This window comes from Artibeus jamaicensis, unplaced genomic scaffold (genome assembly GCF_021234435.1).
Source record: "Artibeus jamaicensis isolate MK-2021 breed Jamaican fruit bat unplaced genomic scaffold, CSHL_Jam_final scaffold_1019, whole genome shotgun sequence".
Taxonomy (NCBI): Eukaryota; Metazoa; Chordata; class Mammalia; order Chiroptera; family Phyllostomidae; genus Artibeus; species Artibeus jamaicensis.
The window spans coordinates 27,710,027-27,737,908 of record NW_026522025.1 but is presented as its reverse complement, the minus strand read 5'-3'; the positions used below and the strand labels follow the sequence as shown (position 1 = coordinate 27,737,908).

Genomic DNA, 27,882 nt, shown 5'->3' with positions numbered 1-27,882 from the left:
AGTATTTTAAAGAAACATCTTTTCTTATTTTGGAACAACAGTGCTTCACCATTAATGAAATATTAATACAAACAAACTAGCAATATGCTGCTTTCCTAAATTTTTTAAAACTGTAAATGAGAGGTACCATGCACACATTACTTATTATGATCTGAGAATAAACTGTACAAAAATCAACAATATAGTATAGTGTTAACTGGAAGCAAAACCATTTGCTAATTGGGAAGATTAGTTTTTAAAAGCAGGGGCTTTAGAAACAGAAATTTACAGCTTGACTGCTTACTTAACTGTAGGTCCATAAGCAATGTATTAAAACTTTCAACCTTAGCCCTTTCACCTATAAAACATAATGCCTATCTTAGAAGTTTGTTGTCAATAAATGGGATCATGCGGGCAAACTCTTTGCATAATCCCTCACCAAATATGAAGTACCAAAAACAGAAAAAATCATTAAGAACAATAACTCCCTTGTATAAGATGGCAAAGATTTGCAAACCTTAAAGAGGTAGAAATTTCCTCTTCCCTGGTCCCTCTACTGTGCACGATTTTCTGTGTACAGCTTTAAAAACAAGCCAAACTATTCATGCAAATTTGTCTCCTTTCCGACTCTAATCTTGAACTGTATAATGCCCAACAAATTGCTTTTACTCTTCTTTTGATTATCTTATGCTCATTATTACACTTTACCAAGTGCAAAGTATGGAGATGAGATTCCATGTGTAATCTATTGTGAGAGGTGTTTTAATCAATAGTCCTGTTCTGCTGATTAAGCAGGAGCTTCTGTTTTGGCAAGATAACATTAGTTTCTCCAGTCATGCTCCAAAAACCATTGGGAATCTTCAGCAGATCATTAGATATGCTACAATAAAGCTTTGGTACATTCTCTTTTCTTCCTTAAATTACTTCTTCACTGCCCCATCATTCCTGGTCTCCATGGCACTGCATTGTTACTGCATCTCCCCTAAAAGTGCACCAGAGCTATGTCTCCAGGTCATAGGATGCCATTTTCAACTGAAGCTTCTGCTTGAAAATATAAATTAAGAAAATTTCATTATCTCCTGCCAGGGGGCATTATTCACCACAGTTCTAAGGAAGATTAAAAATTCAAAATCTACCGACTTGAACAAATACTCTGGCATTCAACAGAAAACCTCACTATATCACAACAGAAACTAAAAATTAATGTTTGCTGAAATCCGGAGTTATCCTCTAGAATTAATTCAGTTTTTCCTGAGTCTGTATACTCAGTGAAGACTGCCTCGACAATTTCATTTTCAGTGGCAACCATTATTTTAAAAATTCAATTGTAAGATACTACCAATAAGAGGTCTTTCTTTCCTGAGTCTTTTCTCTCGTCTTGGTTAAAACTGCTCACGTTTTGCAGATGAAATAAATGTTTTCAAGGTACCAGGGTATCATGCAATGATACCCTTTTCCAAAGTGCCAAAAATAAGCAGAACATTCACAGGAATACCCTGGAAGAGTTTAAACCATATCCACACGGGGAATTGTATCTTCTAAATGAACAAAACATATATGGTTGAATTACCGCACTATAAATCCATTCTTACTAATGAAATAGAAATAATATCCATCCTTGAGCTTCAAGTAATAAAAATATTATATATCAATAAGTAAATTTTATTCTATTCAGGTATACATACAAGTTTTAAAAAATTGAGAAACATTACCACAGAGAGTAAAAAAGACAGAAAAAAAACTGGCAAGTGACAGACAAATTCTTATCAGAGGTGATTATATGCTTGATATGTAATAGGAATTCAGTAATTTTTTAAAAAATACATGAGATAATGATGCATACTTTACTTATTTCTGCTGGTAAATAAGCACTCAGTAGAAAATAAAACTAGACATCCCATTCTGCTTCTATCAGATGTACTTGATTCTCAGAGAGTTCTGTCAATTTGGACATAACCTAGTATGAAAGCCAGGAATATATTATGTTGGCCAAAAATACCTGTTTAGTTTTTTCCCATAAAAAGACACATTTTAAATGTTCACCAATAACTGTTGATTTGGATATTCTGAGTATGTCACTATCTCCCCTGTGGTATAACACTGGTTGTTCTCAATTAATGTCTCCGTTTAATCGCTATCAACTTCAACTCGTCTACCCAACTGTGGAGCATCATCCAGAGAATCTCCAGTACGAAGCTTCGCAAACCACTTTTGACACATTTGACCAGTCACAGCACCTTCTCCAAACACTGCACAGATCTTTTATTTTTTGCATTTCAGTTTTTATACCTTTCTTGAAATAATAAAGCATAATATGCTGAAAATGTGTACTTTCTCCCATCATATTAAAATGAGTGCACAAACATTCACCAATTTTGATACTTTAAAAAAATGCACACTGATATGACTTCTGTCACAATTCAATCTAACAAAAATTGTTTCAAATGGAGTTAGACAACTAAGCACTAATAGTGCCATCATACAGGAAAAATAAAACAAAACAAAAAAATTTGGCCAACCCAAATAACACCTAGGAGATAGGTGTGCTTCAGGAGCAAGGAGAAAAAGTACCCTTTGGCTTCCGAACCACTTCTTCATACATTAACAATTCCAAATAAGCAAGAAACGCAGTACTGCAAGCACCAAAGCTCCTTTCTTTGTAAGTCTAAATTTGGAATAAAATTTCATACACAGAGCAGACAATCTTAAAACATGAAAGGTAATTTCCAATCCAAATACATTTGCTCAAGCAAAGTAATCAAATACACTGTGGGAACATCAAGATACAGGTGGGAATCATCCTCACAGGTTAAAGAGGGAAACTGAGTTGAATATTAAACCAAACCTTTTATGTTTTATTGTATATCGAAATGCTTTTCTATAAACTTCTTAAAGCTAAGGAAAGTGGTTCCTGCTTTCTTTAAATATTTATTAATGATGATTTGTGAGCCTAACTAATTGCAAGGTAAACATAACATTAGGAAGCTAAATGGTGTGTAATTAATATGGTAAAAAAGAGGTGTTCTATAGTAATGTTCCCATTTGTCATAAACTGTGATCTCATTATTTGATAATTTGTGTATTCTAGAAGATTTCTATTCATCATAAAGTTATTTAATTCTGGAAGTATGTTAGGATATTGTACTTTCTAAGCATTAAAAATATTGTATTATTTAAAGAATTTTAAAATCATTGAAATAAAGCTAAATGATTGAAATAAATGTACTACCAATATCTCTAGGAAAATATGCCTGTGTATCGGTACATGTGTGATGGGTGCATAATTTGGAAAAATAAAAAATATAATTTTCATTCATTTTAATTTTTTATATACTATTAGTTTCAAAATTTTAAACATAATCCTCTTTAAATTTTTGCAACTATTTTTAATAAGGCATAGAAAAAAGCTAATTTATTATTCAATTAACTATAAGCAAAAAGCACAAAATATCTTTCTGTACTATCAATATATAAACATACACCCATATGACTTGAAAGTGTATAGTATGTAAAACAAATAGAAAGCCAAATAAATAAGCATCGGGCAACGTACAGCACGTTATGAACAGCTTAAGATCATGCCCCGAAGATTGTCATTCTGTTTCCCAATATGTTGAAAACAGGAATAACGTATAAGTGACACCTGCCTGAATCATCTGTGTCGGAGGAAAATATTGTGTCAGGAATAATAACCAGAGTGTGCATACTGTAATACTTGTAGCTAAATGTGCACCACAGAAACTTCAAAAATATCTTCAAAAATCCCACATTCACTACCAAATCAAGCATGTTGAAACGGCTATGCTGATCTCCTAAAGACAAGTTTCTGTGTTTTAGAAACGTCTGGAATTCCTTGCAGTTTTTACCAGACCATGGTGTCAGCTTAATGCAAATTAGGCTCCACTCACTCAGAGCCTTATCAATCCAGTACAAAATTTCTTCTTTGTAGAAACGCACATTCAACATAAGTGTGCTCGCTTTTATTAGCAAAATAACAAGTATTTATTTACAAAGTAGGTCACTGAGACTGTTTCAATCACAGGGTTATCAGGTCTAACTGCTTACGGAAAGGAAAAAAATAATAATTTATGTGGAGATCAAACTATAAAACACTGAACTACTTTAAAAAAATATCACTTGTGTCCAAATTTTCAAGAACCCTGATTTTAATAACTTAAAGAAATTACTGTGACGTGTATCAATTAAGAGCAATGCTCTTTAAAGATGTTAACCTACTATAGTTTGCACTTGCAGAAACTATCCCATTGTTAACAAGGGAAATGGGAAATCACTCTGGGATGCCCTAGTTAGATTAAATTAGCAAGAAACTTGTTACTAGACCATGTAAAAGACATAGCGTAATAAAACATGACCTTGCAGAGAGTCTTGGAGCCAATCTGTGATGTTTTTTCCTTCCTCTAGCCCTTGCTAATTATCTGCAAAGTTATGGACCCTTTTGCATGGGTTACTTTTCTTCAAATTGTGAGGGGATTTTTGGTTTCTAAATATTTAATTAGTCTTGTTATGATATGAGAATTGTTGTACATGCCAAGCATTTTGATTTTCATTCTCTATTCCTGCTAATTATGCTCAGATTTAAATTGGTCACCCCACATCTTTTTCCTTTTGTAATTATTTACTTCTTAAAGATCATTTGGTGAAGAAATATTTTCACCCTTATGGCTCTTCTTTTCCACAAATGGCTTTTCTGGTCCGTTAATTACCCTCTCAGAAGATTAGAGTTTGAAATAATGCAAAAACAACCTACTGAAAGGAATTTTAGAGGGCAAACTGAGTAAATTAGATGTTTGTTGCTAATATTTTAAGTTCCCCTTAAAGTTTATTCATTCCCTTGGTTTGGATATGACTTTGATGAACAGAAAAATTATGCCATAAATATTTTTTGCCTCCTGAGATATTTGGTGGGGTGTCATTTGTCAGTATTATAAATCTCTGCATATGAACGAAGCAAATTCTTAGTCTAATCAACAGCTAATAGAATTTCTGCTTTTACAGACCTCACTTTGATTACAGCACAACCACAAAGGTTCCCAGAACTTCCTCTACAAAGCAAACTGAATGAACAGAAGCAAAATCATTGAGACTTGTGGTAGTATGGCATTTTAAATTTTTTACCTATACAAAATTGTAGACAAAGTATAACTTTTTGTTAAAGTATTTAACTGACTCGGGAAAGTTTCACTTTTTACTAAAATGACTGTGTTCTGTAAGTGCTTATTTTTTTTTAACAAGAGGCAAATAAGTTTGCTATTCTTTTCTTTACTCAAAGTGAATTATTTTCCTATAAAATCTATCACAATCTTTAGTACTACTATTTCCTCATCAAACACTTTTCAGATCAATACATGTTTCTTATAAATTTTAAAGTATTTTATTTTCCTCCTACAACTCATAAAATATTTTGGTAGTAAAAAATGTGGCACAGTTTGTAAATGATTATATTGGACTGCCTTGGTAGAAGGAGATGCAAATATTAGAGCAACATTTTAATATGAGTTGAATTAATAAATTAATATCAAGGACAGAGAAATATGCAAATATTTCTCCAAAGGCTCAAAGTGAAAACTCAATCTGAAAACAAAGTGCTGTGTAATCATTCTGAAAGTCTTTTTCATGTAATTACCTAGTTTTAACTTTGTGCCCCATGGAAACAGTTCTTTATGGTTTCCTTACATTGTTCTTACTAACCTAAAAAATTATATCGGAACTAAATTCTCACAGAAATTAATGCCTGTGTATACTTCTCAAAATACGTCTTTCTTATTCAAAGACCACTTGAAGGACCTGAAGTCTCTGAGGTGGAACATTGTTAGAGACTAGGACACGAGGCTAATAGTCTGAGGAACTGCTCTTTCTCAGCTCACACTGGTAATCTGTACATAAGCCTCCGAGTAGCAACTCCCAGTTACGTACTTGGCTACGAGGGAAGCACACACATGTGTAGGAAACCCAGCTAAGAAGGAGGCAGGCGCAGAGAAAGCCAACACACATGCTGTGCTGAGCAAAGAGTATTCAAGTCTCCCCTGATTATCCAAACCTGATTTGATCTGTCTCCCCTTGCTCCATGGCAGTACTTGTAGATGTATATTTTATATACTTGTGTACTTATATATTACATATATAATTATTTTGGCAATTAATTATATTCTGATTTGAGGCATCTTTATATTTTAATTGTTATTTAACTCACCAAGTATTTTCAGTGTTTAGAATTAAGCTGTAAACTCCCTTTCCTTTCCATTCTTTTCCAAACACCCCAAAGAACGCTGGTGTATAAGATGCCCTGCAATGCCCTAAGTTGTTTCTAGGACCCTTCCTTTTTACCTCTTCAGTGAGACATTGCTAGGCTTCTTTTAAATCCACTGGAATTCCTAGTCCTGTTGACAGCAAAAATTACTCTCTCATTAATAATTTCTAAATTGGACTTCTCGTTATTCTATATCTTACTAAGATTTTACCATTGAAGGAACAATTCGAAATGTCCCCTTGATCCATGCTAGTTGTCATTTCCCTAATAAAAACTGCACAAACTTTGTATAGATGTTTGCCCAACTCTTCCATAAGATAAGAGGTGAAAAACAAAGGCAAAAATCTGGATCAACAGACTCTTGGGATCCTCTTAGTAGAGCAGGTGTGGAAGGCTGAAAACAATCCTTAATACCCACAATTTGAACATAAATAATCAAATCCATCAGAGACTTATAAAGAGTGAATATTTTGCAGATCATACACTCTCAAAATTAATGGAGTCTCACCTGACTGATAAATATATGGCAAATTTCACTGGCTTACTTCTGATAAATCAGAACTAATCTTTAATCATGACAAAATATTCATAATCTAATCCTTTTATCAAATTGACTATCACTGCAGGAGTCTCATGTGTTTGCACAATTAAAAACCCCATGTCAGCTGTATATAATAAGGCATTACATTTGATGCAAATCCTTTTCTATTGAAATAAGTGCCAAGCTGACAGCAGGAAGTAGCTGATAAGAAAGCAACAAGGCACTGCTGATAGCATTCTCGATAACTGAACACCTTCTCATAAGCATTCAGTCCACAGCATATTACTCAAAGTGCTCTTTAAAAAAAGAAAAACACACACGCACACACAGATCAAGGGAAGTTGTCTTCTTGCTGCATCTCAGTCACAAAGACAAGAAATTATCTAAAAGCAGATAGATGATGGGGAAAGGGAACCATAATTTTATATACCTTCTGGCACTGGAAACAGCAATATAAGACATTATCAGCAATGTAAGACATATCTTATGTGTAGAAATACCTAGTTTTGACAAGCAGAGTAATACCCTAAATACATCCAAACAATATCTATGCAGAAAAAAATTAAATGAACAAGTGAATATAGTATTATGTATTACTACTCTTTACTTATAAAAGGAGTGGACTCCACATTGCTTCTGAGTTAATATAAAAGGAAATAAACACCAGTGTTGTCTTCCATATTGATAAGAGTTAAAATAAACTCACAGAGTTAAAATCAATTTTTAACATAAATTTTATAGATTTATTTCACAATTTTGAGAAATATAAAGGACACAATCTTTGGAAAATCCTTTCCTCCTTAGCCTAAGTGCAAAAAGAAAATTCACAATGCCAGGGAGGAAGAAGAAAGCTGGTGAGATGCTACATGCAAGAGAAAGTTTGAGAGGGTGGGGACAGATGTGGAAATCCCTTCATCGAACCTATGCTCAGTATTTCCTCAACAAGAAGTATATTTTCCCACAACAGGCCACTGCTCATCACTTCCCTTCTCCATCAGTTTTTGGAACTTCATTGTGAATACTAGGAGATTTGACATTATTATTTCTGCACATTCCTCATCTTCCCCATCAAATTATAATATTTTTGACGGGTTAGCGCCTGTTTTAAGAATCTCCGAACCACGTGCAGTGCATGATGCTGTGCCTTATTTAAAATTTAAATCCATAAATGTCAGCTTATAGACTTGAAAATATTTTTACTGGTCATTCATAAATAAGTGTAGAGTATCTGCCACATTAACTTATATATTATACAACTCAATGTTACTTGGTAGCTTAGACCAGTGAGTACAAGATAAATAATTTTCAGTTCTATAACCCTAAGATATAAACCAAATTAAAACATTTCTGATTTATGTGGTTTCTGTAAGTTTTTAAAAATTACAATGAAGGCAGAAAGCTTCTATTCCATATTATATCCCTACAGAATTAGCTTCATATCAGTAACTTGTCTGAAAGGCTCCCTTCACTGTGACCTACAAAATGTTAGCCTCAAAAGCTTTAAACACTGCTCACAGCATGTGCAGGCTTGGGAGTTGCAGGGCTGTGTGCTGTAGGGCAGCAACCCCGCTCTTCTGTAAGCTAACGTGCACTCTGAGGCCGCAGATATAAACAGGGTAAGCATATTAAATAATGCATAGATGGGAAAACATCTTTATCACTGCAGATTAAAGGCACACTGCATATTTATTATATTATACATGTTAAAATCTATTAAGCTATTTTAAGATTTACATGTCTTACAAAAGTTATAGCTAAATTGAAATTGTTGTAATTTACTAAAATGTATTTGAAGTTACACATTTTATAGCTGGAAAGCCTCAGAATTATTTTTATTTACAAATGCATTCTCATACTTCAGGTACTGCACTCACAGGTGTAATGATTTATTTTATGTTAGAAATCACAGTCAATTTATTAACTATATTTGATGTGTCATTATGAAGAAAAAGACGCGTTAGAGCCTGCTACTGCTCTTTGACCCTTCAACTTTTTCATTTCAGCAACCTCATTTATGTCAAAATGCCATTAGAATGCCCACTTTTAAATTTCTACAGCCTGAGCAAGGCAGCGCTTTCTTTTTTTATATACCGCAAAAAGCTTAATAAAGCCTCAAAGGTCAGAATTTTACCTTTATTAAAAAATAAGGCCCACATGACAAAGATAAACTTCAGAGTGGAAAATGTCATTTTTAAACCTGAATCGGGCACTTCTTTTTTGCTTTAATACTAATTTGTCATATTTTGAAAAATGTTTTTAGTTGCCAGACTGCTGAAACGTATGTAGTGACCCGTACCGCTGACAGGACTCCTTTTTATATGCAATGGCACTCCCTGTCTTAGGTTGGGAAACGCGGGCAGTCGGTGGACTCTGACTGAGGCAGACATGTCTGAGAGGCTCACAGTACCTTCAGGACTAGCACTGAAGGCCGAGGAAGCAGGAGTGGGTACCGTGAGAGGTCCAGTGTGGCTACAACAAAGGCCCCAAAACTCCTCCGGGAGGAGGCTCTGGAGCTGGGAAAGCCCTTCGCTTCCCAAATGAGGCAACGGATGAGGAGGCCTTTGTAGTCTGGCATCCAATGAGGGCCGCCTCTGGGAAGCAGAGTGGAAGACCCCTCCAGCCCTGGCAGGAACCCACCCTGAGCCCATCAGCAGGCAGTGCCCTGGGCAGCTGGGGCAGAGACAGCGAGTGGCCTGATCCTAAGGGGCACTTATCCAGCATACAACACTGTAACAGGAGAGTTTAATGAGAACTGTTTTCAAAACCATTTTTAATACTATTGTACTCCTCATTTTCACGACTTTTATTGTATTTTATCTTCCTGTACACACTGACATGTCAATCCTGTTTACTAAGTGATATTCAATGGATTTCCTATAGAGCAATGAACCTTAACAGGCAGCTTTTAATTGGCCCACATAGGAAACCACATTACTATTAATTTCACAGCTACAGCATAAAATAAAACCATTGCTTCTCTAACTCTAGAGCAATTAGACCTCTGGGCTATTTGACTAACTCTGCTTCATGATACCCAATGCAGTTAATTATATTTTTTGATGTTAATAGTCTCTGTCAGTCTCAAGCATAACTTCTCTTTGATGAATATTTAAATTATATTTGAATAAAAATAATCTTGGTTACATTTCGTATTCAGTAATCATCACAGCTTAATAAAGGTCTATTCGTCAAGAGTTGAAATAAATGGTGATACACATACAAAGGTACTACATCTACTTATCAGATAATATATTTGCAATTACCATTATCTATCTCTCTAACATATGTTTTTATATACATTTTAAAAGGTATAGTCTCATTCACACAACAACCCATAATTAGATTTCAAAAGTTACTTATAAAAACATTTTTTGATTATATATACAATGTCCCACATAAATTAGTGATGAGAACATCTTAGGACTATCATAAGATAATTTAATGTATGAAAAAAATTATCAGATTATAAAATGACCTAGCAAAATCAGCATACATTCTCTTGCCTTCTCTAGCTACATTGTTTTGGCAAGTTCAAAGAGTAATAAGGAAAAAAAGAAACTTTGAGGCATGCTAAAAGGTTTTGCAATTATGGATCTTTTTTTAGAAATCCAGTGAAATAATTACTAAAAAACAAAAAAAGAACTTAAAAATAATACTTTTATACACAAAGAGGTTACCATGGGAATGGGGGGTAAAGGTGAAAGAAACTTCCAAAAATAGCGAATGAGAGAAAAGTATAAAAGCAAAGCCCAGTAGTGTCATTTCTTAAAAGTGTGTTTACATCTTATTTAATTTAAAACCCCTTTCATCTAGTTATAGTACAATACAAAAGGTTTAAATCAAACACTTCTTTAACATAAACTGTAAAAAATGTATTTTCTATCTCAAATGTTCCATTGAATAAATTATTTTATTATCTTACCTAATTACTTAATGCCCCTTAATAAATTATATTAGTTAAATTTTTAAATTTTTAATCTTTCTTCTCCCAAATCCCAAATTTTTAGAACACAATGAAATAATACTAAAAAGACATAATGAAATGCCCTGAAATGCACACATCAACCTATGAATGTCAGTAGAATCCTGTGCCAATTTCCTGAAACTATCACATTATAAATAAAACAGGCAGAAGTAGATTCAGGTTTTTAAAGTCTAAAGCTTAAAATTTAGAGGTTCTACTTTAAGGGAAAAATTGAAACATTACAAGGAGAAAGTCGGATTCCAAAGAGAATAGTTACTTAGAAAAAAATAAAATCAAAACAAACAAAACATTTTTAAAAGCCTACTAATATCGCAAGAAACAAAACCCAGAGACTTAATGTTTAAATAAATTTAATTACCTGACATTCTTTATAAAATTTTCCTTATGATTTTTTACTACATTATCTATTGATTGTCTCCCTATCTAACAATTTTATACTGTCACTTTCTATGGTTTTGCTTTTCCTCTAGAACAGATAGTTAAAAATTGTTTCTTATTACTGATGTTTGGGGTACATAAAGTATGCACCTACAATGCCACAGGTGCTTATGTTTGTTGACCTGCTGTGGCCTGTGCCCCACAAACATAGGTATTTTTGTGTGGTTCTATTCGATAGGATACTCAGTAAAAGAGGGAAACAGGATGGTGCATTTAAAATTCTAAGTACCATGTTTCACATATTCTCTATACATGCTCTACCAAGGATATTAGAAAATAACTTCTGTTTTGATTAGTATCTATGAGAACCAAATCTGCACTTATTGTTTTACACATATAATGACTGAAAGAATTTTCCAGAAACCAGCTTCTGGCTCCATACACTTCAAACATTGTTTCTGCACATATTTCAGATGCCGAAGGACACACTGATACTGTAATATGACACCTGGCCTTGCACCTTTATGTCATGTTCAGTAATGTGGTATAATGAGCAATAGGAGTATTTCTAGAGGCAATTTTTCTTTTCCAGAAGACCTAGCAAATAACTAAACGGCGCATGAGTGTCTGCAATCACATAAAAATACCCCACTGAATCCATAACTGGATTTATCATTAACTGAACCTCCTCTTAACAGAACTCCAAAATGCTCTTGGCTACTCCTAAATGACCATAAATGAGGGGAAGTATAACAAAATTGAAGTCCAATAATGAAATTAAAGCCTTAAAAAATTAAAACCTACAAGATTCTTTAATATCATATTTAACAAATTTTACAAAAACATATGGCCCTCTGAGCATGCTGCTAGTGACCCTAACGGGGTCTTGGATGGGCCCTGTGCAAAGGAAAGGCTCTGACGTTTACGATTCACTAGCCACATGGTAAATCCATCTATAGAAACAGAGTAATATTTTCACAAAGTACAGGTGAGTTCAATAACAAGTGAATATATGCAATCTGAAAAGAAGAACAGAACATTCATTGCTGTAATCTCAAGCCAATTTATACACAATGACTCACTCCAGACACAGCCATGAGGACTGTGTGTAGGCAAGTTCTAAAACTACGTCTTTATTGCTTGCATATAACATGTTAAGAAACACTGGGAGAACTGTGACATGTACTGGTTACATGACATACTTTATTGATTTATGTGAAATCTAAATGTGGAATAGCAAACAGCATTAAAAAGCCAACAAAATTGCTGTAAGATACTTTATAAAATGATGGAGATAATTTAAAAGAACAGGTCATAAAATCTGCAAGACAGATAAATATGCATTAGTAAAATGTGATCCAAAACCTAATAACCTTCAGTAACTCCCTTGAACTTGTACGAATTAGAGCGAGGATGCTACAGGGTTGTAACTGCTGCCACAGTTGCTATGGCCTAGGGGCGTACTGCGTGATAACGTGGAAAAATGAACAGACCCATCACAAATGACAGTTTAAGTTGCTTTTAAATGATTTGCCAAACCTCATTCTCTCTTCATTTAGTAAAATTAGTTACCATAGTATAGTACGAATGATACTGACTCATAATCCTGCTTTCGATGTGGCAAAACAGAGCTCCTAAATTATGGTACAGAAATAAGGCTTTGAAGTAGATCAATGACTAAGGATATTTTTCTCCAAATAACATACAGATAATTTTTTAACTTACTGGTACTTATAAACCTCAATAAAATAAAAACAATAATGAGGGTATTATGCTAAGTGAAATAAGTCAAACAGAGAAGGAAAAATATCAGATGATTTTATTTGTATGTGGAATTTATAAGAACAACACAAAAATGAAGAAAGAAAACTGAAGTAGACTCGTAGACACTGATGGGTGCCAGTGAGAAGGAGGGCTGAGGGGCAGGACGGAAAGGTTACCAACTGGTAGTTAGAAAATAGTTGCGGGGTTGTAAAGTACAACCCAAGGGAATCTAACCAGTAATAATGTAATAACTATGCACGGTGCCGGGTGGGTATCTGAAATGCCAGGGTATCACTGTGTAAATTACATAATTGCTTAACCACTGTGCTGTATGCCTGGAACTAATATAAAATAATACCGAGTGTTATCTGTAATTGAAAAATAAAATTTTACATTAAAAAGATAATGAAAATGGGAAATTCAGCTTTATACAAAATTATTTGTTACATAATAAAATATAGTAAATAAATAGCATATTATTTTCCTTTGAAAAGATTTTATTTATTTAATTTTAGAGAGGGGAACGGAGGGAGAACAAGAGGGAAACATCAGTGTGTGGTTGCCTCTCGTGTGCCCCCTACTGGAGGCTGGGCCTGTGACCCAAGGCATGTGCTCTGACTGGGAATCATTCTGGCCACCCTTTGATTCACAGGCCGGAACTCACTCCACTGAGCCACACCGGCCAGGGAAATAAACAGCATATTCCCAGACAGTAAAATTATTTCAAAGCCTCCATGAATACCTGTATTAATTTCCTAGTAATAAACATGGCCATATAAAGTTCTACTATATATGAAAAATAATTCCCAATTCTTAAGTGAAGTTACGATTCATAATCAGTTCTGCATCTTTTAAATGGGCAGAAAATATGCATTATTACATTTCAGTAGCATTTGGCTATAAGTTTTTGGTGGGGCGGGAGAGAACAAAAAACCAAATCTGAAGGGAAAAAAATGACTATGCCTTGATTTGAAACTCTGAAATACAACTTTTTTTCTTCTTTACCACTGTAATCAAAGATGTATTTGTATTTGTTCAAAGTGTAGTTTTTTTCCAAAGGATGCTTGTAAGCCGTATTTCCATACTCACACTAGGATTACAACATGAGAAAGTGGATCCACACTAAAATGAAATCACGTTTGGGCACAAAATAAAACACTCAGATAAATATTTACATGAGTCACATGTAAACAGGTCTAATGTGCTTTCAATTTAGTTATTTAACATTTGATTGTCTAGTGTATCTTAGTAATATAACACTGAACTGGACTTGGTGTCTGTCAATTGACAATTCATTTAACTTTATAAACACAAAGCAATAATACTTCAGTGTGTAGTAGGAAATGTTCTAAGCCAGTTAAAACTACAAAGTGTAAGGCAATATATACAGTACAGAAACTGCCACTGTCACCTTGTCTGTGACTCTCACATGAGAAAGCTGGAGTAAATAACACTGAGTATGAAAAGCACTATGAAAATATTATTATTGAAATGTATACGTAAAAAATGTTTGCATTTGTTTTTTTATTCAAATCCTGACACTGGTTTAAAAAATAAAGATAACTTCTAAAAATTAAAACTGAAGCAAATTCACCACAGCTAAAATAAGATATGCTTCACTTTTAAACACAAATCCCTTTTCCTTCACCTGACCAGTATCTGTCCAAAAATAAAATAAAGTTCAAACTTTTAAGGTATTATTCGAGACTTAATTTCACTGAATAATGCTTAGGAGCCTGGCAATGTAGTATTTTTAAGGAAAATAGTTATGGCTTTCTTGACCAAGAGACATATAATATAAAAGGTAAAAACCTACATATTAACCAGAAATGCCAGTGAAAACCAGCAATTCGGGCCTTCACTCTCAGTCTTCGTCATCCAGTAGTTATTTTACTAATTTTCATTTTAAAAGAAGAAACAAAGGCCCCCTGCAGGGCAGCACATTTGATGTGACATAGTTTCTTCTACATTTGCTAATTAAGCAGGGTTGTAAGGAATATTCAGATGATTTGTCTTCTAATCCATGTCATAATTTGTTAGGCTTTTTTGCACACTAAATGTGACTATTTAATATGGTTCATATTTATTACTGCCAATAGTCACCCCTTTCTATAAGGAATGCTTTGGTTTAAATGTCCATCAGTAAGTGACATGCAAAGTATGTGTCCAATTAGATATACCAATTAGAGCTTTAATGATTACTTATTACTATACAAAGGTTGAAGAGTACACAGACTAGTAACCGTCCGATCCTTGGGTAAAGAGAGGTGCCTGCAATTCAGTTAGGTCTCTTAAATCAACTCAGCCAAGAGTAAAAGAATTACTGGAATCCATCACCTAAGGAAAATAACCTAAGTACATCGCAGAGGTGATGCAATAGTAGCATCTGAGTTATTAATTTTTCCCAAGATACATTTCATCTTAATGAACAAATGGTTGATAAATCTGACACCACTGATAGAGATAAATGCACTTGGGATAAAAAGCATAAAGAATATAGTTTCTCAGAAATGGCATACTTAGTTCATATGAGAATAGATACAGGGAATAAATACACTAAGTGAGAGAAGAGTACCCCTGAACACTAAGAATCTGCAAAAAATATTACAAAACACTGAATAAGGTGAAAATACAGATTGGGAAAATATTTTTCCCTCTAAGAAAAGGCCATTAATAAGAAAGGAATATGAACATCTTAGACAGATCTGAAGTTTATTGTTACCTATAACAAGAAATCAGAAAACAAAGTTAATTAAATTAAAAAAACTCTGTCACATAGCTCTGACTTTAATACAAAGCTTCTTTATGAAGACTGAAGGATCGATATAAAAGTTGAGAGGGCTGTATGTCAAGGAGAGTATACTCACAATGAAATCTATAATCATGAAGTCTGCCAGAGAACACTGGCAGAACTGTGACTGCATTTTAAGAGACTTTCATGGCTAAATTCTGAGAAACTTCCAATATCCATCGCAAAAAGCTTGTGTGTGTGTGCATCTCCTTTTAAAAAAATGTTACATACACTTAATATCTATTAGGATACCTGAAAATAAAAAAAAGTATATTTTAAAAACCTAGATAACAATTATTATTTAATTATTTTTATTTAAGAATAAATTTTCATGCCACTAAGAAATTAATGAGGTTATTGATACGGACAATTTGATGTTTCAGACCCTGTGGCAAATAAGTCAATCTTTTTAAAGGTTCACAAAATAAAAAGGAGGATATTTTTGTCACTCCTTTACAAGCATTTTTTAAAATAAGGAGAATGAGTAGCCCCCACTTATCCATAGTTTTGCTTTCTGGGTTTCAGTTACCTGCTTTCAACCAAAGTCCAAAAATATTACGAAAAACTCCAGACATAAAAAAAATTCTTCAGTTTTAGATTGTGTGTCACTTTGAGTAGCAAGATAAAATCTCGCTCGGTGCCACCTGGGACAGGAATCCTTCCTTTGAGAGAGTGCACACAACCCCTACCAGTCGTGTGGTAGCTATCTAGGTTAACTGTCACGGTATCGCAGTGCTCTGTTCAAGTGACTGTCATCTTAGTTAGTAATGGCCCCAAAGCGGAAGATAGTGCTGCCAGTGATTCTGATGTGCCAAAGAGAAGCTATAAAATACTTCCTTTACATGAAAAGGTGAAAGTTCTGGGGGGAAAAAACAACCCACAGCTAAGGCTGCACCAGAAAGCACTGAACCTACACGAAGATTTCGGCAAGGGATCCCCTGAAGCCAGTAACACCAAACTATTTACTGCAAGTAAGGGGGGTTCCATAGACTCCAGAATAGGTATGGCATGTACCATCTCACCTCATCATGGAAGAAAGGAGAGTATATAGTACAGTAAGGTTTGAGAGAGAGACCACATTCACATAACTTATTATAGTATAGTTATGACTTCTACTTTAATTACTGTTAATCTCTTACTGTGCCAAATTCATAAATTAAACTTTATCACAGGTTTCATACTTGTCCCTGTAAACCAAAAGAAGGCTTATAGTAGTTCATAATGAAAATAATAATAATAATACAAGAATAAACTGTGTTCATGTGCTCACAACTGTAAACCAACTTTTACCCGCATAGAAGAAACACAGTGTGTACACAAGGCTCCGCACCACCCGCAGTTTCAGGCACCCACTGTGGACGCTGGAACACACCCTTGTAGAGAAGGGGGGACTGCTGTGTGTGCCGAAGGACAGTGACGAAGAACACTCACTGCAATGACAGCTGACTACATAAGGTAATGAAAGGGAGTTTGAATATGATGAGTCCTAAAGTCCTGCGCAGTTCTAACAATCTCCTGTGTAATAACTGTCTTTAAATAGAAACAATTGCCTATGTTTTCCCCTCTGATAAAGGGTTCCTAGTTATGTGCCTTGCCTGCTGGCAAGAAGGGAGGTGGAGAGGCAGAGGGAAAGTTTATTCTGCTTACTGCAGACTAAGGCACACTCTGGTCCTTTTGGCAGCCTTACTCCTAACTGCGTGCTCTGCGAGTATGCGCTCCACGTCCCAGCCTCAGGCTACATCTACTGTAACATGAAGAGCCATGGAGCAGTAAAAGTAACACGTATACACATGCAATGACACGTTTTCTCCAATGCTCACGTGCATGAGAAATGGTCACCACCTGAGCTGCTGTCAGGTTAACAGTGTTAAATCAAATGGAATTATTATACTTGGAAACAACCGGCTGTGACATTGATAGGTTTAGAAAAGGGAAATTCAAGAACAGAAAAGTTATTTAATGGGGTAGAGAATGGGAATAGATTAACTTGTGTCCTTCATGACAAAGATCTAGGCTCTAAAATAAGATTCTGCAGATAGTTTAACTAAATTGTACACAAGTTCTAGAAGCTAGACTTTAAAATCCCTGAATTGTACCCCTATTTTATAAATCTAGATGTATTTATGCATTCTTTAGTCCCGTGTGACTAGGGGCCTACCTCATGCTTATCTGTACAAGGCTGCATGCTATTTTCTTGATTTCTATCCTGAAAAACACTATCTTGAAAATCTTAACATGTTCTTTCACTTAAGCTGTCTAAATAGAATAAAAATCTTCCAAATCAACGAGAAAAAATATGTCTCAAATACATGCTTTACTGCTGGCTTATGAGACACTATCCTTCTGCACCTGTTCTGCCCCCGGGATAACAACTGCACCTCTGCCCTAAATGCAGGTGTTCTCGAGCTTTTGCACCCACGAACTACAGAACTTCTGTGGGCAGGACCGTCTGTTCACCTGCAGGCACCAACTTTATGTTTGTGTTAGTTTCATCTATATGTTCTTCCACCACTCTTGTGAATGCTGTATCTATATAAGCAACTACTTGATGAACTATTAATTTTTTATATGCCACCCTGTTCCCAAATAAACTTAGAGGAGCTTAAATGGGTAATATAACAACCAAACATATACTCAATTTTATTTAATAAGAACCCTGTACAGTTTAGCCTCTGAAGTTCTAACCAGTTGCTGTCTATATGTGAGTTAAAATGTTTTGGCTAAAAGCTTCTAAGGAGCCAGGCTAATTCTCTAGGTCAAGGATACCTCTTTACTTTTCCAGAGCAATTTCAATGCAAGTAAACAAATAAACAAATAGCCTATCTTTGAATCATTTACAAGGAATATATCTTTCTTAACAAAGAGAAAAACTGAGGCATTTATTCTAGCTTCTTGAGAATAGTACATACTACTTTGAGAACCTCTCTGTATTGACAGTATATATTGAGTCTCTGAAACTGGACCTACCCAAGCACATTAACCTCACCTTTACCACTGAAAACAAAAACAATGAACACTTACTTTCAGGTCTTTAGGCCAAAATGCTAAAATCTTAAGGCCATGCTATAGAGCAAAATCTTAGGCAGCAAACTAACTACCTTGATGAGAACACACAGATTCTTAGAGTGAAGAACATGAACAAAAGGACAGTGATAAGCAATAATGAAAGAGGATCTAAAGTACAACTGAGCACATCACTTTCAAGACATTAACTAGACTGTACCAAAGTGCTGCAAAGAGCAGATATTATAGGCAAATTCTCATTTACTTCCCACCAAACACCTCAAAGTAGTAGACAGGTTATTTTTGTCTTTAATGAATTCAAGGTGTTAACAACAGTTCATATATCTTTTTAAGTTACTCCACTAATATTATCTTCAAAGACGGCTAAAATATTATCTGTAATGGTGATTATTAAAATACATACCATTTTAGAAAGAAATTTCATTTCTCACTTTTTAGACTGAGCTATTTGGTGTATGCAACCAGTTACTAACAGAGTCTTGATTTCACACTTTAAATAAATAGGAAATAGAAAATGAAGAATGAATAATACTTTTACTACCACTACATTCAGAATTACAAGTATATTTATTTACTTGTCTCTCAATGGCTGAAGTAAATGGCAAATCCTGTGTTAATCTCCATCATTACAGGTAGAAAGTGGGGACATTCAAATTTAGCAGAAAAATTCTAGTGCTGTGACCTTTTTCCCCACAAAATTTTCTATGTTAAAGAAAAAAGTCTCGATTCCCAGTCAGGGCACATGCCTGGGTTGCAGGCCAGTTCCCAGCAGGGGACACACGAGAAGCAACCATACATTGATGTTTCTCTCCTTCCCTTCCCTTCTAAAGATAAATAAATAATAAAAATCTTTAAAAAAAAAGAAAAAAGTCTCTTTTTAATTTTTTAGATTTTATTTATTTATTCTTAGTGAAGGGAAGGGAGGGAGAGAAACATCAATGTGTGGTCGCCTGTCACGTGGCCCTCACTGGGGATCTGGCCTGAAACCCAGGCATGTGCCCTGACTGGGAATCGACCCTTTGGTTTGCAGCCCACGCTCAATCCACTGAGCTGTAGCCAGGGTCAAAAGTCTCTCTTCTATACTACTGAATATCACATTTTTCATGATTATAAATGGAAATAACTGCCAAATTATTAGGAATTGGTAAAAATAGTTTTTGTAATGAAAATATCTTTTTCTTTCTTTTTTATTGCATTCAAGTACAGTTGTCTCCCGTTTTCCTACACCACTACCCTTCACCCCAGCCACCTAAAAACAGTTTTAAATTAAAAACAAAACAGGGAACAAGTACTGCATGTATTCAAAAATTATTCAATAATAATTCAGTTGCAAAAATCCTGTCTACCTATTTTTCTTATAGCTATTTGTTAACTATATAACAGTCAAAAATGGCAGCTGCCTCTAAGGTTTATATTTTACACACGTAATTATAAGCTACCACTATGGAACTCATTTTTAAGTCATCTTAACATTGTCTTCCTGTCAATAAAGTGTTCATGTTTAAAAGGTCACTATGATGATTAAATAATTATAAGCCTTAGTATAATACAACAATTTAAAAATAGGGTTGTACCCCCAGTTTTGAAGTTAACTCCTTATTTACATAATACACATAAACTGTTTAGAGATTTTGATAACAAAGGAACATAAAACAATTCTACGCTTTCACAGAATTTAAGCACCTCAAAACTCTAACTCCTTTAAAAGACTTATCACAAGTGCAGCCCAGCTTTGGTAATATAATGGAACAATAAAAATAACTTGGTATCTATCTTGCACATTGCCTATAATATATAATTATATTTACATTTCTCGATGAGATTTATGTATTTTTCTACTCAATTGTGTATTTAAAATGTATAACCCCACATACAAAGGTAAGTTACGCACAATGTACAATTTCTCAAGGCAAGCTCCTCCAGATTCTTTGCTTCTAACTAAGTCCCCCTGCTTTTTGCTTGTCAGTCTAGTAAAAGCATGTAATTACACAGAATAATTCTTTACTTCTAGTTCTCGCTGGCCTAATTCCAAATGCTGAAATGGTAACACTGCCATTGAACAGATCAACATGTAAAGAATGAATAAATGGTCAATTACTAATGGTTGCCTTTATTGTTTTTCTAGCAGAGGCAGTTCCCAAAGTTTGAAATACTATGTGCAAATTGTTCTATTCTAATTTTCCTGTAGCGCTGAATCTATTTTTCCAAAGAAAATAAGTTATATTCTTGTGCTTTGCTTCACTGGCTAGATTTCAAAGTCTACATACTCCATAAAGGACTTCAGTTTTAAGTTAAAAAAACCTTTATCATGTACCATTTATGAAAATAAGATTTAACCATAGCTGTTTAATAACTACCCTTTTAAAAAATAAAAATAAAAACATGTAATGAAAATCTTTCAAAGGTATTGTGTATGTCCTGTTTTCTTAAAAATACTGTGATTGGTATGAACATTTTAAAAACTACTTACTATGAATTACTATAATTGTACTATCCATAAATATATGCTACTACAGATGTTATTGATAGTCTCTGTGAAATCACAGCTATTACAGCAATCCATATCCACACTCTTATGGCATGGACTTTTTTTCTTTCTTTGTTTATCACCTTTTGATGTTTTTAGTGTGCCTAAATTGACCACTCCTCTAAAAATTCTGCTATTTTACCTTGAGGCAGACTAGTAAATAAGCTATAAAAGTAGGCAGAATATTGTGTGCAAAGCAGAAAAACCAGGAGAGGGTGAAGGCTTTGAAAATAAAGATGAGGGGTTTTCCTGGTAAATAAAATAATAAAAAAACAATAATGTATAAAATTCTGTGATATCAGAATTTTTCTTCAGAGAATCTCTATGTCCCAAATAAATGTGATTGCTGGATATTCACTGCATTAATTCAATCATAAGGAGTGATGATTTTAATATGTAGGAGAAAATTCTAAATAAGATGCCAAGAGTACCAAAATTTAGGGGAAAAGGTGCCAAAGTCAGGTGCTCTGTGTTAAGGGAGGAGAAAAGTGAGCCTGCTGTCAGCAGTTTTTGTGTTCTCTGTGCGGAGGAGGCACTGGTCCACTTAAGAGACATAATTTATGTTAAGTTTATAGCACACTTTTCAACATTTTTAACACAAAATTAATCAGTGGCTTATTACTCTTTTGTATATATAGAGAGAGCACATGCATATTAACTACTTGAACTGTTTGTTTTGTTTTGTTTTGTTTTTTAAGCTAAGGGTAAAGAGAATGAGCAGACAAGCCACAGACGTGGAGGAAATATCTACAAAAGCGATAACTGATGAAAGATTTTAATCTAAAATACATAAAGAAATGTTACAACTCTACAATAAGCAAAGAAACAACTTGACTAAAAATGGGCAATAGATTTGAATAGACACCTCACCGATGAAGATATACAAATGTCCAGTAAGCATATGAGAAAATGTTCAACACTGTGTCACTGGGGAATTGTGAATTAAAACAAGATACCACCACACACCTATCAGAATGACCAAAGTCTGAAACACCAGCAACAAACGCTGGTGAGGATGTGGATTAAGAGAAACTCTCGTTCATTGCTAGTGGAAATGCAAACTAGTAGAGGAACTCGGAAAGAGGGTTTGGCAGTTTCTTACAAAATTAAAACACACTCATCATACAACGGGTAATTGTGCTCCCTGGTATATTCCCGAGTGAACTGAAAATTTATGTCCACACGAAAACCTGACTAGAACAAGCAATCACAGTGTCCTTCAGTGGGTGAATGGATAAACTGGTACATCCAGACTATGGGGTATTATTTAATGCTAAAAAGAAACGAGCTATGGAGCCATGATAAGACATGGAGGCAACTTAAATGCTTTTTACTAAGTGAAAGAAGCCAACTGGGAAAGGCTACGTACTGTATGATGCCAACATTATGACAGTCTAGAGAAGGCAAAACCATGAGCAATGCAAAGGCCAGTGGTTACCGAGGGATTCGCAGGGAGGAAGGATAATCGGGTGGAGCACAGAGGATTTTTCGGGGGAGAAACTGTTCTATGTGATACAGTCACCGCCCCGCCCCCCACATCCACCCTTTCACTTTCCACAGCTTCAGTTACCTAAAGTCAACTGTGGTCAAAAAATATTGAGTGGAAAATTCCAGAAATAAACAAATTTTAAACAGTACTCTGAGTAGCATGATGAATCCCATGTGGTCCTGCTCCATTCCACCCAAAACATCAATCATCCCTTTGCCCAGCGTTATACACTGGACACACTGCCCGATGTACTGGTGTCTCGGTTATCACATCAGGGCTTATGTTCCAGCAACCCTCACTCTACTTTCTAACGACCCCAAAGTGCAAGAGTAGTGTTGCTGGCAATTCAACTACGCCAAAAAGAAGCTATAAACTGCTTCCTCTAAAAACCACAGTAAATATAAGGCTCAGTAATATCTCGGTTTCAGGCATCTACTGGAGGTCTTGGAAGGTATCCCCCTGGATAAGGGGGACTATTTACCACAATTGGGGATACATCATGAATTTGTCAAAACCAACAGAATGTTCAACACTGAGAGTGAACGCCAATGAAAACTATGAATCTGGGGCCATAGTGCTGTACCAACGGGGGTTCATCCACTTTAGCAAGGGTACCGCTGTGGTGTGAACCGCTGACAGCTGATGCTGCACACATCTGGGGACTGGGGTATGATAACTCTCTGCTATTTTTGCTGGCATAAATAAAGTTTATCAATTCAAAAATGGAGGCGTATTTATTGCCAAACCCAGACATTTAAACGTTCTTGATATTACAAACATATTTCAAAACTTTGAAGCCCTAAAAAACAAGATTACATTTTAAAATATTACATACCTGTACCCTTTAGTTTGTATCTTTTTTAAAAATAAAGATGGGTTACATATTTCTTCTGATACATAAGTCTATATAAAAATGATAAACATTTAAAGTTTTCAACTTTTTAAAGTTTTCAACTTATAAAATAGAAATCAACATCTGTACGTAAAACCCTAATGTGACTTAATATATAGGATGAAATACGAACTTCTCCCATCTACTCTGAAACTACTATAATAATTTTACCAGTTTAGATACAGTTGCTAAAACGGGATGGTAACACATGAGTCTTTACCTTTGAGTCATAATTTTGAAGGCATCTGGGAGGTAGCAGTCTGTATTCTCCATCTGAAACGGGTCAGCGTCGCAAATCTTGTCATCCGTCCGCCCGTAGTTGGCGCTCTCGATCATGATGACATCACTGCCCGGACAGCGCAGGTCGATGGAGTAACCTTCACAGGACAGTTCTCGCCTAACTAGCCCAAAGGGTAACGCTGCTCTGCTGAAACCTTTAAAAATAAAGTAATAGTAACTTAGTTATAACATATATGATTTAAATAGGGCATTCTTAAGTAATATATTTTGGGTCTATATTCAGATGTCACACAAACTATGTTTTGTTAAGTTTTCCATTCATACATTGATTTACATCCTTGGTTCTTTACCATGTGTCAAGAACTTATTATTACACACACACAAACACACACCCCTTCAGCGGAACTACTCACCTTAATAAGAGTTTAAAATTACTCTCAACAAAATACTTCCTGTATAATCTCACAATCAGAAACTAAGTGGTTCTTTTTGAGCTAAGTTATACAAAAATGACAAATTTAATCAATGAATAGTTTTACAAATATAGAATGCAACAACGAATCAAGAAGCAGTTTTCATTTATGCTGGAATAAAAACTCTGCTATACACTGGCCTTACAGTCTCATTTAATGTAGACACATTAATTCCTGCTAGTAGCATTACCTTAAATACTTTTGTCTTTGCAGTTTCCCTCCCAAGTAACTAAGTCACTCTACCAGTAAATTATTATAGCACAATAATATTTCAATTTATACATATTTTATTTAAAACTGACAAAAATCAGCAGATGGGCATTCAAAGGAGCCAGCACGGCTCCAAGACAGTCTGGCAGGTTGAAACACCCAGGAAAGGGTCAAGTTCTCCAAGATTCAGTTCTGTCAATTTACAGAATGGAGATTAAAAAACATCTGTGATGTTACTTTTTCTACCTGTGTGACTCTAATATGAGATAATGTATATAAGTGCCTAACTAAAACACCTGTATGAATTCATCCATATTGCATTAGGCAAAGTATAGATAACCACTGTTCATGAATGCTGTAAAAATTTCCCAAATTAAAGATTAGAATTTTAAGTTTAACTATTTTTCACTGATGGGCTGGTCCCAAAGCAGTAACAGAGCACAGGAGAAAAGGTAAAAAGTAGAAACAAAAAAACCAGGACAGCCAAGAACTGTGAGTGGGAGAAGCACATCTTCGCCAAGCTGGTGTGCTACGCATTGGTTAGCGGCCATATCAAAAACTTGTCCTAATTGCCTCAGATCTTTGTAATTTACATTGTATAACCTATCACCACCTATATTTTTCCTGTTACAACATATTAGCAACACCTTTGGTATCTTTTTCTTATTTCTATCCTTTAGTTACAATGCATCACAGGAATTACTCCTTCTTACTGAAAAATACCGACCGTCAGAGTAGCCTGTTCTAAAACACACACTTGCAGTTGAAGAGCAGGGCAGCATTCAGGTCAATCCAAAGCCAAAATCTTACTCTGTTTAACGTGTACCATCGAATGCCTCTCACTAATTCAGTGAAATATAAAGTCGCCTGGATAAATGTGCACTCTCTTTATCATATGAAAATAATTATACAAAAGGGTTAGTGGGTTTACACATGAGTATGATTTAGAAAATTAGCAATTCTCAAACCTGGGTGCCCTCTCAGTTTTACTAAGAAAACTAAAGGTGTAGTTGAAATGAAGAGGTAAGGAAAGGACACAATTTGGAGCACAGTAATCTGTAGGGGATTGTGGCAAACCCCAACTCTGTTAAATTTCCACTAGGAAGGTTCATGGACTTAGGAGATCCTTAAAAGTATGTGGAGAGGTGCACTATCAACAAAGAAGAAATAGTGAAACTGAGCTGGGAGAATGTCAAGACAAACAGAAAATAGGCCAACTTTTCTGAGACTTTATTTATGAACTCCCCCAAGTTCATAAATCAACTTTATATGCTATGGTCTGTCCAGAAAATATCCAGCCAATATTATGGAAAATAGACATTTATTGAAAAAGCTACAGGGTACAAGAAACATTGTATGTAGGACAATGATACCTCAGGCCCCTTCAAAGTAGGCACCTTGGGACCTCACACAGTTCTCCCAATCACCATCAGCTGCCCCGTCATATTTTCCTAAATCCCATCAATGGTCTGAAATCTCTTCCCTTTCAAAGGTGATTTTAGTTTAGGGAAAAGCCAGAAGTTGCAGGGCACCAAATCTGGGTTTTAGTGGGGGTGAGTCACCTGGGTGATTTGATGTTCTGCCAAAAAACTCTGCACGAGACACGATGCACGAGCAACCATGTTGTTAGTGATGAAGCTGCGCAATGCCCATAGCTGTGGCCTTCCGAATCATCCGAATAATTTCCGCAGAGAAATGTTCAAGCTTAATGCAAAATTTGATGCAAATTCATTGCTTTATTGGCTCAATCATTTTGAATGCGACGGCCACACAGTACACATGCTCACTCAAGGGAGTCCAGTGCCCTCACTGACTAGTACAGTGCAGTTGTCATCGTTCACACGTGTGCATTCCAGTCCACTCTCTTTGGCTGCCAGGTTACACTGATGTTGTGCAAACTGTTCTTATATTAACAATGGCTGGATTTTTTCAGACAGACTACACATACACCCACACACATATATAAAACTGCTTTCTTCTGCCCTGACTGGTGTGACTCAGTGGACTGAATGCCAGCCTGTGAGCCAAAGGGCAGCTGATTCAATTTCCAGTCAAGGCACATGCCTGGGTTGTGGGCCAGGTCCCCTGGGAGGGCGTGCAAGAGAGACAACTGATCAATGTTTCTCTCCCTTTCTTCCTGCCTCCCTTCCCCTCTCTCTAAAAATAAATTAAAATCTGCTTTAAAAAACTGCTTTCTTCCATTTCCCAGTTACTGGACTGGACTGCCTTCACAAATAATCCAGCTTAAACTAGTTTTATTATATTCATTTTAATTGAAATATTTTAGGGTGTCAGAAAGGATCTCTGTTTCTGAAGCAAAAGCTGTGTGGAAATTCGAATAAGTGACATAAAATTGTGGAGCACAGTTTAAGTAAAAATATTGTGATTAATGCTAATTTTAAAAATTCAGTATTTTCACTAAGTTAAACTTATGAAAAAGCACAACAAAGCTGATTCCTAAACATTTACTTATCCCCTTTCCTACACACTAATGACTTAATATACTGAGTCAAATGGAAGAAACTCACAGGTATGGCCGATGTTACTTAATTACACTTTCGTCTTTTGTAGATGAAGTAACTCCTTTTTTATTGTTGTTCAAGTACACTTGTTTCCATTTTACCCCGACCACTCTCCCCCACCCCACTACCTCCATCTCCACCTCCCACCCTCAATCCTACTCCCCTTTGGCTTGTCCATGGGTCCTTTATACATGTTCCTTGACAACCCTTCCCCTTTTTTTCCATTATGCCCTCCTCCCCTCCAGTCATTGTCAATCTGTTCTTTATTTCCATGTCTCTGGTTCTAGACAGTGTTTTGCTCCCTTGTTTGTTTTGTTGATTATGTTCCACTTATGGGTGAGATCATATGGTATTTGTCTTTCACCACCTGGCTTATTTCATTTAACATAATGCTCTCCAGTTCCATCCATGCTGTTGTGAAAGGTAAGGGTTCCTTCTTTCTTTCTGCCGTGTAGTATTCCATTTTGTGTATGTGAAGTAATTCTTAACTGTTTATTTTTAAAAATAATTTGCCAAGACTACACGACTGATACCTAAACATTACTTTGCATCAGAGTTATCTGGTAAATGTTTTTAAAAAGATAGATCTTAAAACCCTAATCCACACCTATTCACTCAGAATCTCCAGGTTCAGATGAAGCTAACATATCTGTTCTGGGGGAGGAAAGCATGAACTTATTTGCAGCACACTGATATGTAATAACTAAGATATGCCAAGAATTTCTCCCAGGTCTTTATAAAATAGTTCTTATTTTTCTATTGAGATTACGTATCTTTAAGTCATTATCATCATATTTCC

At 35.3% G+C, this 27,882-nt stretch overlaps 1 protein-coding gene across 16 annotated transcripts in view; it reads right to left on the bottom strand.

The window, feature by feature from the left end:
* ADGRL2 (adhesion G protein-coupled receptor L2) overlaps window positions 1-27,882 on the bottom strand; it is a 214,258-nt gene that overhangs the window by 62,469 nt on the left and 123,907 nt on the right. For all 16 annotated transcript variants that reach the window (XM_053655401.1, XM_053655402.1, XM_037164168.2 and 13 more), the window contains exon 3: window positions 23,859-24,072. In XM_053655401.1, coding sequence (XP_053511376.1) covers window positions 23,859-24,072 — 214 coding nt within the window. The remainder of the gene's footprint in view (window positions 1-23,858; window positions 24,073-27,882) is intronic.